This window comes from Neovison vison, chromosome 7 (assembly GCF_020171115.1).
Source record: "Neovison vison isolate M4711 chromosome 7, ASM_NN_V1, whole genome shotgun sequence".
In the NCBI taxonomy this organism is placed as follows: Eukaryota; Metazoa; Chordata; class Mammalia; order Carnivora; family Mustelidae; genus Neogale; species Neogale vison.
In genome coordinates this window covers 201,700,606-201,712,199 of record NC_058097.1, presented here as the reverse complement: position 1 = coordinate 201,712,199, position 11,594 = coordinate 201,700,606, and the positions used below count along the sequence as shown (strand labels likewise).

General features: G+C 56.8%; 1 protein-coding gene across 2 annotated transcripts; it reads right to left on the bottom strand.

Moving 5' to 3' along the window:
- Positions 1–6,716: 6,716 nt before the first annotated feature.
- C7H11orf86 (chromosome 7 C11orf86 homolog) lies at positions 6,717–8,494 on the bottom strand. 2 transcript variants are annotated; one of them, XM_044261200.1, is made up of 2 exons: positions 8,173–8,494; positions 6,717–7,582 (listed from the first exon to the last, which is right to left on the bottom strand). In XM_044261200.1, the coding sequence occupies exons 1-2, from the start codon at positions 8,440–8,442 to the stop codon at positions 7,484–7,486; spliced, it is 369 nt and encodes a 122-aa protein (XP_044117135.1). In that variant the 5' UTR covers positions 8,443–8,494; the 3' UTR covers positions 6,717–7,483. The 2 variants fall into 2 exon arrangements, with proteins under 2 accessions (XP_044117135.1, XP_044117136.1); XM_044261201.1 differs by having other exon boundaries at positions 6,717–7,579.
- Positions 8,495–11,594: the final 3,100 nt, after the last annotated feature.

Sequence of the window (11,594 nt, the reverse complement as noted above, 5' to 3'; positions counted from 1 at the left end):
GTTCTGTTTCTCTGGAGGACCCTAACTGATGTGCTGACCCTTGAGTTTTCTGGTCCTGCCTGTGGAAAGCTTGGAGTTGGCAGGGTGGCCCAGATGACCGGGAAGACAGTTTGGGGCTTGTAAAAGGGAGGCTGTGTGACATGTTAAAGGGGGCTGTGTCATCTTGGGCAATTGACTATTTCCTATAAAAGCTTTATATTAGTTGGAGAATCCATTTTGTCCCATGTGATTCCAGGGAAGACAACTCAGACCTGACCAGTCAGAGCTTTGCATTACCTGTCAGCATTGACTGGTTCGGAGATGAGCCTATGGACAGAGATAAGCATTCTTTCCCTGCGTGCTCCTGGATATAGGAGCTGAGAGATCCGCAGATCCATGAGGAGACCATGAAGAAAGAATGAATCTGAGAGAGAGATGGAGAGAGGGAGAGGCTGATAACACAGGTCCTAGGCATGGCTTTGAGCCCCTGAGCAAGCTGTACCTGAAGCTAGTCTGTGTTTAAACTTTTTCGTTATATGTACCAATATATTCTTTTTTTCCTCAAGGTGGTTTAGGTTGGTTTCTTGTTTCTGAAACAGAAAGAGGGGTACCTGGAAAACTATCCAATCCTTTCATTTTCCAGGTAAAAAAAGGCACATCCCAGAAAAGATGAAGGACTTCCCAAAGGTCACACAACTAGTGAGCAAATGGGTAACTGAGCCCCCTGAGCCAGCCAACCAAACCCCCTACTCCATGTCTCTGAAGATCCAGGATTCTTGGTTGGGAACAGGCTGCCGTAGCCCCCTCCCAGGAATGGAGTCTCCATTGTGGTGTGAAGAAGTCGACTTCTCGGAAGTCGGACCAGGAGGACCGTCCTCTCTCAGGGACCCACTGGCTGCAGGGAGCCCACTAGGCAGGCTCCAGCTCACTTTACCTCCCCATGGAACATTTACACCAGTCCCCAGGGCCCTTCTGCTGTGGGAAGGTGAAGTGGCAGACATTGGGACAGCTTTGGGTGCTAGCCCTCCAAACATCCTGGTCTATGACATTGATCTAAGCACACTGACCAGTCACGGCGTCTGGTGTCCGTGCGGTCCAGGAGGCAGCAACTGTGCGAGCAGAGATGGAGAGGTGGGTTGCTCGTTTCTAGGGTGAAGCTGAAGACAGAAGTAGGAGGAGGATGTGGAAAGATCGAGGGGGTGTCCAGCGCCAAGGGCAGAAGCAGGGGCCCAGACCTGTGGTCAGCCTCCCTGGCGCCCGTCCTCACCAACCCATCCACCCCCAGCTGTCAGGATCGCAGCCGGCCCTGGGGGCCAAGCACCCCGCCCTCCGGGAGCTCCTAGCTGGGGTGGTGCGACCCAGCAGAGGAAAGAAGACAGAAGGTGGATCTGTGCCAAGGCATGTGATGCGGGCCCGGGTGTGGAGTACAGAGCGCCCGGCCTCGTCATCTCGCTGGGTGTGACCCATCCAAGCCTGCCTCCCCACCTGCCTGAGAACTCTCATTTGTAAAATGGGAACAGTCCACCTGCCCTCCGGCCAGAGAGGCTCCACCATCCTCTGGGCCGGAGGGTCACAGGGAATCTTTACGCTATCCCTTTTCCCCGGCTACTGAAAGCCCTGTGACGGCTCCCCAGGCAAAGTGGTGTCCTGGTCCTTTGCGCCTTGTCCCTCGTGGACCTGTCCTCGCCTCCCCCACTCCCACCTGTCCCCCAGGAAGACGGAGATGTGCCTGGATCTCCCAACACTCCAGCTGAGCCATATCCGCGTGCCCTTCCCTCTGGGAGGGTGGGGGGTCACCCTTGCCCTGTTCTCCGCTGTTCGAGAAGCCTTCTCTGCTGCCCACTCTCCAAGAGCCCGTCTCTGGGCACACCTGCTCCTCCAGGCAGCTCCTGGAATATGGGTTCACTTCCGTGGCTGTGGCCGTGGTGGATTCCAGGGGCTGTGCCCGCCATCCCGCCTGAAGTCTTCCCCAGAGCAGGGCTGAGTATTGGCTGAGCTGACAGCTTGTGTCTGGAGCTCTGAGAAGGGAGACAGGGCCTCGTGGGGGTGGGGCAGGAAGGTTCGGTGACAACCACAGTGCAGGGTGAAGAGAGACCTTCCTCCCACGCCCGTTCCTGCCTTGGCACTAGAGGAAAGACCGGGTCCTGGGAGGCCCTGGGGCAGCTGTCTGGTCTGCGGCTGGGCCCACTTTCCTGGATCCTAATGCCCGTGGCCCTGCCAAGGCCAAGGTGAGGTGAGGACACACTGGGCTCTGAGCGCCAGGTTCTCATTGAACAGGCACTTCTGTGTGCTGGCCCCGTGCTCAGTGCTTGTGCGCCTTGGCCTATCTCATCCCCAGGATGCCTTTAGTCTGATGCTATTATTAGCGCCCCCATTTGCCAGAGGTGGCCGCTGAGGCTCAGAGAAGGGACCCACCCCGGGTCACATCAGGTGAACCTTCTGGAACTGCTAGGAACCGAGGACCAAATACTCTTAATGCTTTGCGTGCGTTCACTTGGGGAATAGAGCAACCAGTGAGGAGGGGTCGGTTTTGTATTTATTGAACAGATGAGGAGACCGAGGCAGAAAGAGGGGTTAGCGTCTTGCCCAAGTTCACCGAGCTAGTAAGTGGCGGAGTCAGGGCTTTAACTCAGGCATTTGGCTACAGAGCTTTTATAGACTTTGCTCTCCTGCCTGATGACGCAGGTGGGGAGGAGGGGGCGGCAACGCTGTTCCTTTTCAGAACACAGCATGCCCCGATTTGCAAAGCTTTTGTGCACTTGGTGCTTGGTGGGCCCTTGGGCTCAGGGAGATGCAGAGATCAAGATTTCCATTTTACAGGGGAGGGGAATCACTGGCTCAAAATCACTCCCCAAGTTAGTTGCAGGGTAGGGGCTGGGGCCCCAGGCTTGGTACTCAGGCTCGGCCTCCAGCCCTTCTGACTATCTGGGCACTCTGAGTTTGCAGTCCCCACCCCCCATCCCGGAGGGAAGGGGCTTTGTGTGCCCAGGGTGGGCAGAGAGTTCTGACCTGCTGGGACCTTAGTGTCCTTGTCTGTAAAATGAACGGCCTGGATCCGTTGGGCTCTGTGTGTCCTTCCAGCTGAATTCACTGTCCTTGCTCTGAGAGGTGCTTGGGGACACGGTGTTCCCCGCTTGCCTTGTTGCCTTCCCCCTGATGGCAACCAAGTGGCCCCGTTTCCCCTGCAGGATATTTCCCCCCACCTGCTGGCCTCCTCCCATCCGGCACGGCTGGAAGCCACAGGAAGCTGGGGGAAGAGGTCCAACCACACCCAGAGTGTCCCGCTGGCTCAGGAATGGGGCCTCCTGCTTGATCTGCCTTGTGAGCTCCTACCCCGTTCTGCATCGAAACAGAGCCGCTGGTCATCAGCCTGTCTGCCTGTCTGTCTCCCTCTCCAGCAGAACTGTGAGCCTGAGCACCAAGGTCCTGTGGAAGGACCTTGAGAAACAGTGTCTCTGGTTCTGGAAACGCACAGCGGGGCAGGGGGTGGGTTGAAGGGTCCCAGGTCCCTCCAGCTCCTGGATCTGAGCCCCCATGGCATGGGAGAGGCCTGGGAGGCTCTGCCCTACGGGCAGCAGGACCGGAACCCAGGGGCACAAAGCCTGCTCTGCTCTGTGTGACCTTTGGGCACAGGCGGGCCGAGGGTGGAGCCCTTTGAGAGCCAAGTGCTGGCTGCGTCATCTCTCCACACAGGTCACCCCTGCCACGCACATCGGGGAGGCCTCCAACGGTGTCAACTCCTCCCACTCAGACCTGTGATACAGGCAAAGTCCGCTGAGGTCGGCTAGCTGGTTGGCTCAGGAGCTGGCCGGCCCGGAAGCAGCCTTATACCCCCTCCCTCTCACCTTGATGGAACCCAAGCCCCTATTCGGTGTGGCCCAGCTTGGCGTGGTGCCCTTTCCCCCTCCTGTCAACTCACCGCACCCCAAAAGCTGACAAGGCAAGGGTATCTTCTCTCCTTGACAGAAGCTGAGGACCCCAGGGGGTGTGAGCGTGTGAGGGGCAGTTGCAGAGCCAGGCCTGAGGCTCAGGGGCCTTCCTAGGGGCCTGCCCACCCCAGGAGAGTGAAGTCTTCACGTGCAGACAAAACCACAACGGGCAAGGCCCAAGGAGGGCACAGCTGGGGAGACAGGGAGGTGGGGAAGGGGACCGTCGGCCACATGTATGTCCAGAGCCTGAGCCAGGGACATCTGTCCTGCCATAGACCATTCACATGGTTTGCACCTCCCAGATGCGCCGTGTTCTCTCTGGGCCTCCCAAGCAACTCCCTCCACCTGGAACACTTCCTCCCTCCCTCCGTCGGCCTGGCTAACTCTACCCCTTAGTGGCAGAGGACTCAGGACTTCAACAACTGTTTGCTGAGCACCTTCAAGGAGACAGACACCGTCCAAGGTGAGCGGTTGGCGGTGAGCAAAGAGAATTGTCCCGCCTTCTGGAAATTTCCCGTCCCCAAGGAACCACACAGACCTGACAGGAAAGAGCAGGGATAGACTCGCGGCTGTGACGAGCAGCCCCCAAATCAGAGGCTTCACACGACGAAGGCCTATGTTGAGGTCCTAGCATGGTTGAGATGGGTGACGGGGGGCTCTGCTTCTGTGCCACTGTCATCCCCTAACTTCAGAGCACCCTTGGGTCCTCTGCACTGGGCAGGCCTGTGAGCGAAGAGGGAAGCATCGAGGGCTGGGCAGAGAGGCTTGGCTACTGGTTCTGGAGGGGCATGTGTGCCACCGGTACTGATGCTCCACTGGCCAGAGCTTGGCCACAAAGCCACACCAGAGTGCAAGCAAGTCTGGGAGCTGTCCCCCAGCCGGCACGTCAGGTTTCAACACCCGGCCAGTCTCTGCCAGGCAGAATCACACAAACACTGTCTTAGTTTCTTGGGGCTCCTGTAACTATGCCCCAAATTCTGTGGCTTAAGCAATAAGAATGTATTATCTCGTGAGGCTGCAGGCTCCAGGGGATGATATTTCCTGACTCTGCTGGCGGCCACTGGTCTCTGCGGGCAACCCTAGCCTTCCTGGGCTTGTGGTCACTTCACTGCACTCCACACCGCCCCTGCCTTCACATGGCCTCGCCCTCTCTGTCTTTTCCTTTGTGCATCTCTCTAAGGAAGCTTCTTTTTGGAGTTGGTTTCCTCCCACCCCAAGAATCCAAAAGGACCTCCTCATCCCAAGATCCTTAATTTTTTAAAGATTTTATCTATTTATTTGGGACAGAGAGAGCATGAGCAGGGGTCATGAGAGGGAGGGGGAGAGGGAGAAGCAGGCTTCTTGCTGAGCAGGGAGTCCCATGTGGGACTCGCTCCCAGGATCCCAGGATCATGACCTGAACCCAAGGCAGATGCTTAACCAACTGAACCACCCAGGCGCCCCATTCCTTCACTGAATTGTATCTGTAAAGGTCTTTTTTCCATAGCAAGCAAAAGTCACATGTTCTGGGGATTAGAATATGGACGGATCTATTTCGGGGCCGCTTTTGGGGCCGGATCATGTGGACTCCTTCCCATGGCCACTGGCCTCCAAGAGGCCAGAAACAGAAGCAGCAAGGACTACTTAAGGCCCTACTTAAGTTCCACATCATGATTTCAATCGCATTCAGTTAGTCTGAGCAGGGCAGGGCCCCCCAGATTCAAGGGGAGGGAAAATAGAATTCCTCCCCGGATGGGAGGCGTGCCTCATTCACTCAACAACTTATTGAGTACCTAGTATGGGCCGGGCTCTGAGCCAGGCACTGAGGTCCTAGTGGTGAGCAGGCCAGGCCCCCACAGAACCTTCTGTTTTGTGGATGATGGAAGTTCATAACTGGACAAACCGGTCACAGAGCATGACAAATAGAGCAGCAAGAATTCGGGCTAGAAAATCCCTGGGGACACAGAGGCCAGGATGAGCCTAGAGGGCAGACATCTGGAGGGTGACAAGGACACCTCCCCATTTCTGGGCCTCAGTTTCCTCCTCTGGATGAGGGTTTGCCACAGCCATGGACTCAAACTATTCTTCCTGGAGTCCTGGGGCTGCCTAGAGGCGCCCAACAGGCTACTGCAGAGGGTGGCAGAGCAGCGGGCTTCTAAAGTTTGTGACTCGTTGGTCTGGAAGCTTCTTTTTTTTTTTTATTTTTTAATTAATTTTTTTAAATTTTTATTTATTTTTTTTAATCTTTTTTTTTTTTTTTGGTCTGGAAGCTTCTGATCAGCTCCGAGATTCCAGCTTCCAAGCCGGGCACCCCAGTCTCCGATCCCAGTGGCTGTCTAGAACAAGATTTCCCCAGGAGCCCTCTTGTTCCTCAGTGGCCCTGCCAGGGTTCTGGACTCTGTGGAAACAGGGAACCTTCCTTTCTGTTTGGTTGGACCCTCTTCCCACCATCCCAGGACAGACCTCGCCCTGGGACACCCCTCACCTTTGACCTTGGGTCTGCTTCAGCCAAGGGACCCCACAAGAAGTGCCAGTGTCTCTCAAAGAGCTCAGACCCTTTGGGGTAAGACCGTCCCTTCGGTGTAGCCTTGAGCCTCTCGCTCTTTCTGGGCCTCGGAGGGAGCCCAGCCTCATGACGGTGGGCACAAAGGCAAAGCACGCTCCCCAAAGCTGGAGGGAGGGGTGGCAAGTCCTCTGGGGAGTGAGGTCAAGAGAAGTGGCAGGAAAGACCCACCCATGGGGAACCCATCCCTGGTGGCCCCAGTCCACCATTCTAGCAAATTCTGAGCCAAGCCTTTCCCCCGTCAGGCAAATTAATCACTAGGCACGTAGTTTACTTCAGCTTGGCAATCTTTATTCCTAGGTTCAGCCCCCAAGGGTGGGAACTGGGTGTGGGTGGGGCCAGAGATGCCAAAAACAATAATTCCTTCCTCACTCTGGGCCTCAGTTTCCATTTCTGTCGCACAAGGAGGGAAGGCATCCCCTGCTTCCTTCGTTGGGAGACTGTGAGGGTTCAAGTGACCACATACAGGCCTGGGCCTTTCAGCCACACAGCTCCGGTACTGACAAGTGCCCTGACTCAGTTCTTGCCCCTGGAGGGCTCGCTGTCAGGGAGGGAGACCCGTCTCGCCCACCACTAGCTGCTGGCAGGCGGGGCGTGGGGAGTGTGGGGGGACAAGAGCCTCTCAGCCATGGTCTGGCTTCACTGAGCTCTGTCCTGGAAGTTCATGACTGGGCTTGTGTGGGGCGAAGGGTGTCAACACCCCTACTTCTAGGCAGGTAAGGCCCTCATACCTGTCACTGTCCAGGGATGCCCTCTTGCCCAGAGGGCAGAGTCCACCAGGAAACAGGGATGAGCCCCCTTCTTCACAGCCCTTTTGGGGTCTTCATTGCAGGCTGGCCTTGGAGTGGAGGACCAGGGCCGAGGGGGCATTCACAGGACCCTCGGGTGAGGTGATGGCAGAGGCCTTGGTGCACCATGGAAGGAAGGCACGAGTGGTCCACGCAGAGGAGTCCAGAAGGCCGAGAAGTGGTGGGTCAACAGACATAGCCATGCCGTCTGGGTGCCCCAGGGGCCTGCACTGCTTCCGACATCCTTAGCTGGTGGTGCCCTGAGGGGGCTGTGGGGAGGCTTGCCAGCTCAGGGTCACACCAGGGAAGCTGGAGACAAAGCTCTTCCATCTTCTCCTCACCTGCTGGAAGACAGAGGCGGGGGGTGGGGGGGGTGATCAGGGCTCGGTCTCATGGCTGTGCGGTGGGCTTCAGTGTTGTTCCACCTACTGCCACGAGGTGGTGGTAGACCGCAGAGACCGGGGCACTGCCGGGGGAGGAGGGGGCACCTCGTCCAGAATAAGGAGGGAGGGCCAGGATCCCGCAGCTCCCACCAATGGGGTCAGGATGCCCCCTTTCCTGGGGCAGAGGAACACAAGATGTAACCCTGGAGAAGTTGTATTGGCTGATCTCCTTGCCTCCAGCGAAATCCACCCATGTAAACACTGCCAGATCGATCATTTTAGAACAGCTCTGACCCTATCACCAGCCGGCTCTAAAACCTTCCGTAACTCCCCAGTGCCTAGGGGATAAATCCCAAATGCCTTTAGGGCCCTCTGAAACGTGGTGACTGGATACCTCTCTTTCCAGCCTCATCGCCAGACAGTTCTGCTGTCTTCTTGGTCCTTGGTCCCCCATGTTTCTACTTCTGAGCCTTTGCTGCCCTGGGTCCCTCTCTGTGGAGTCCCCACCATTCCCCTGCAGTGCTCCTCCGTCCATCAACCCGCAGCCAAACCTGCTGATACTGCTTCCGCCACTGCTGCCCTTTTCCTTGCTGGGCCTGGATGAGCCGCTCCATGTCCTCGGGGCCCCCTGGCAGCGACTCCTGACCGGGCATGTCCAGCCTTTCTGAGCCTTCGATGGAGGGCCTGGATTTCTCATGCCCCTGCGTGAGGCTCAGTGCCCTGCACAGTCTGCTCTCTCGAGGCTTCCCCCAGGGCTCCTGGAGTTTGCCGTAGGTGGGCCGTGGTCCTCGCAAGGACTGGCTGCGTGGGCCCGACCCCATCGTTCTGGAGGCTGCGAGCACTGGACGGCTGCAGGCCCCTTGGCTAGCCAGTGGCTTCTGAGATGGCCTGGAGTCTGTACCCTTGTGATGGGAACTTATTTGGGGGCAAAGGTTGGTACTGCTGAGGTGGCCATCATAAACCAAAGGGCAGGCAACAGGGTACAAGCATCCCTGAGTCAGCACCCCACTGCCTCTCTCTACCCGCGGGAAAGTCATCCAAGAAAGACAAAGACCTGGTGAGCAGACCTGGGGCCAAGGCCAAAAAGAAATCGTCCAAAAGTATGGTTCTAGGCATGCTCAATGACCTGGTCTTGTGCGACAAAGGAACATAGGACAAATTCTCTTAAGTTCTCAACTCTAAGCTTAGAGCCCCAGCTGTTGTGTCTGAGAGAAGATTCGAGGTCCCCTGGCCTGGGTCAGCCCTTCAGGATCTCCTCAGTAAAAGGACTTATTAACCTGGTTTCAAAGCACAGAGCTTGAGTCATCAATGCTGGTAACACTGAGGGCAGAGCTGCCCCTCCTGCCGGCGGGGACACGTGAACAGATCCCACCAAAGGGGCACCCTGAAAAAGAAAACATTATTAAATTAAAAAAGGAAGTAGGAAACGGGACAGTTCTGGTCTAGAAGAGTCAAACGCATAGAGTCAGAAGGTGGCGCGGGGGCTGCCAGGGACTGGTTGCTTCACGGTTGTAGAGCTGCAGACCCGCAAGAAGAAAACGTTCCAGAGATTGGGGGAATGGCACAGTGAACACACGTAATGCTACTGAATTGTACAGAAAAATGGCTACATGGTAAAATGTACGTTTCTGGATATTTTACTGCGGCTGGACATGACTCATTAGCCGAGACGGATCCCTAACCCTTCTCATTTGGTCTTATCAGCTGCAAAATGGGTCGCTGTGAAAACCCGATGAAATCGTGGATGTGGAAGAGCTAGACCACAGCAGCGGCTCTTTCAGCCTCAGGATAGCCCTGTCGGGTGGGCACCGTCATCCCCATTTTGTAGATCGGGAAACAGAGGCTCGGAGGTGACGCACCTGCAGGAAGCACGCCCAGTAAGAGGCTGAGCTGGGACTCGCTCCTTGGTCAGAACCCATGCTGCGCCCATTCTGGTCCCCCTGCTCTGGTGTTGGTGGCCGAGGTAGGACCCAGAGCCGGGGGTCCTCCTCTGTGTTTGGGCTGCTGCCCAGGGCCCGCTGTCGGGGGTCAGGGAAGTGCTGGCTGCAGCTCTGGGCTCATCCCTGACCTCTCCCGAGGGCTGGCCTGGCTCTCTTTCCTCTGTCTCTCGGGGTGGCGAGGCCTTCCCGGGGTGAAGGGTCTTGTCATGTCCTCCAGGCTCGTCTCTCAGCCAGAGGAGCTCAGGGGAAGAAGGGCCCTCTTTTTTTGTTGTTTTTAATTTTTTTAAGATTTTATTTATTTATTTGACAGACGGAGATCACAAATAGGCAGAGAGGCAGGCAGAGAGAAGGGGGAAGCAGGCTCCCTGCTGAGCAGAGAGCCCGATGTGGGGCTCGATCCCAGGAACCTGGGATCATGACCTGAGCTGAAGGCAGAGGCTTTAACCCACTGAGCCACCCAGGCGCCCCAAGAAGGACCCTCTTTACTCCAACCCTGACCAACCCTCTAATGTCCAATCCAGAGGCCAGCCCTGGTGCTGGATGAAAGGCAGCAAAGCCATTGTTTAACCATCAGGACCCTCACCCCCCAGGAGGTGGGCTCAGACAACCCCTCCCCCAACCCCCCCACTCTCACTGAAGCCTGGTCCAGGAAGAGTTCGCTGACTCAGACTTCTGGGACGTGCTGGGGTGAATCACACTCACTCTGTGTCAAGCAGGCAGCCACTCGATATCCTCCTGCCAAGTGTGTCATCTTACAACTTCCCAAGCCAATGGACAAAATGCGTGCTCCCTTCCTTCCCTGCTGCCTCCCTGCCTTCATGTCAGCTGGGAAGCACTTGCCTTTTCCAGACGCTGCTGTGCTCGGGGAAAACCACCCTGGGAGCCCACTGCCCCCTCTGCATGGCTGAGGGAGGCAGCCCCCCTCCTGCTCCCCAACCCCCCCCCCCAACACAGTTTAAACACGGAGATTGTTGCAGGATTTTCCTTTCTCCGCTGATGCCCATGGTTCTTGGCCATGCCACTTGGAAGAACGAAGCGGTAGACGGGACAGAGGGGCGGGCAGAGATGCGAGGTTAACGAAGGGATTTACTGAGCGTTCGCAAAAGTGACAGCACAAAACTTCAAGGAGGAAGGAGCCCGGGAGGGGTTGCCACGTGAGTTTCTGAGTCTAGGGGTTTTTACTGGCTTGTGGGTGGGCCGTTTTAATCTGAGTAAGCCTCTGGGCCGGTCAGCCAATCAGATTTTTATCACTTATCTATCCTATGGAAGGGATGGAGGGCTCCTTGCAGGGCGTGTAAAATCCTTTTAAGCGTGGTTTCCTCTTGAGGTTAGGAGGCGCTGGTCCCTGCCTGCCTGCCCACCTCCCAGTTACCCTCCGTCACAGTCACACACGTAGGCCTTCCGCTCTCTCCACTGGGTGTCCCATGGAGACTTTCCATCTCTGTGTTCCCAGGACCTGATGTAGTACATATTTTGTCTTAAATATTGGAGACTTTTCATTGTTGCTGCCTAAAAAAATTACCCCAAAACCTAGTGGCTTAAGGCAACATTCATGAGGCACCTCTTGTGGGACAGGAGTCCAGGCCTGGCTGAGAGCGGGGGTGGGGGGGTGGGGGGGGGTTCTGGCTCAAGGTCCTTCACAGGCTCCAGTCAGGGGCCTGCTGCCATGTCAAGCTTCAGCTTTGGGGAATCAGCCTCCCCGGTCACTCGGATGGCTGTTGCCAGGACTCTGCTCTTTGCAGGTGGAGGGCCCGAGGGCCTGAGGGCCTGAGTTCCTCTCTGGTTGCTGGCTGTTGCCACGTGGGCCTCTCCCAAGGGCGGCTTACAGCATCGTGGCTGCTGACTTCAGCTGGAACCAGCCCATGGGAGGGCAAGAGATGGGGGCAGGCCAAAGCTAGAGTCTTTGGGGAACTCCGTCTCAGAAGTGACCTCCCGTCATTTCTGCCCTGTTCGGTTCCTTCCTGGGGGAGAGTCACCAGGTCCTGTCCGCACTCCAGGGAGGGATCCCCACACAGCTTGAACACCAGCAGGCG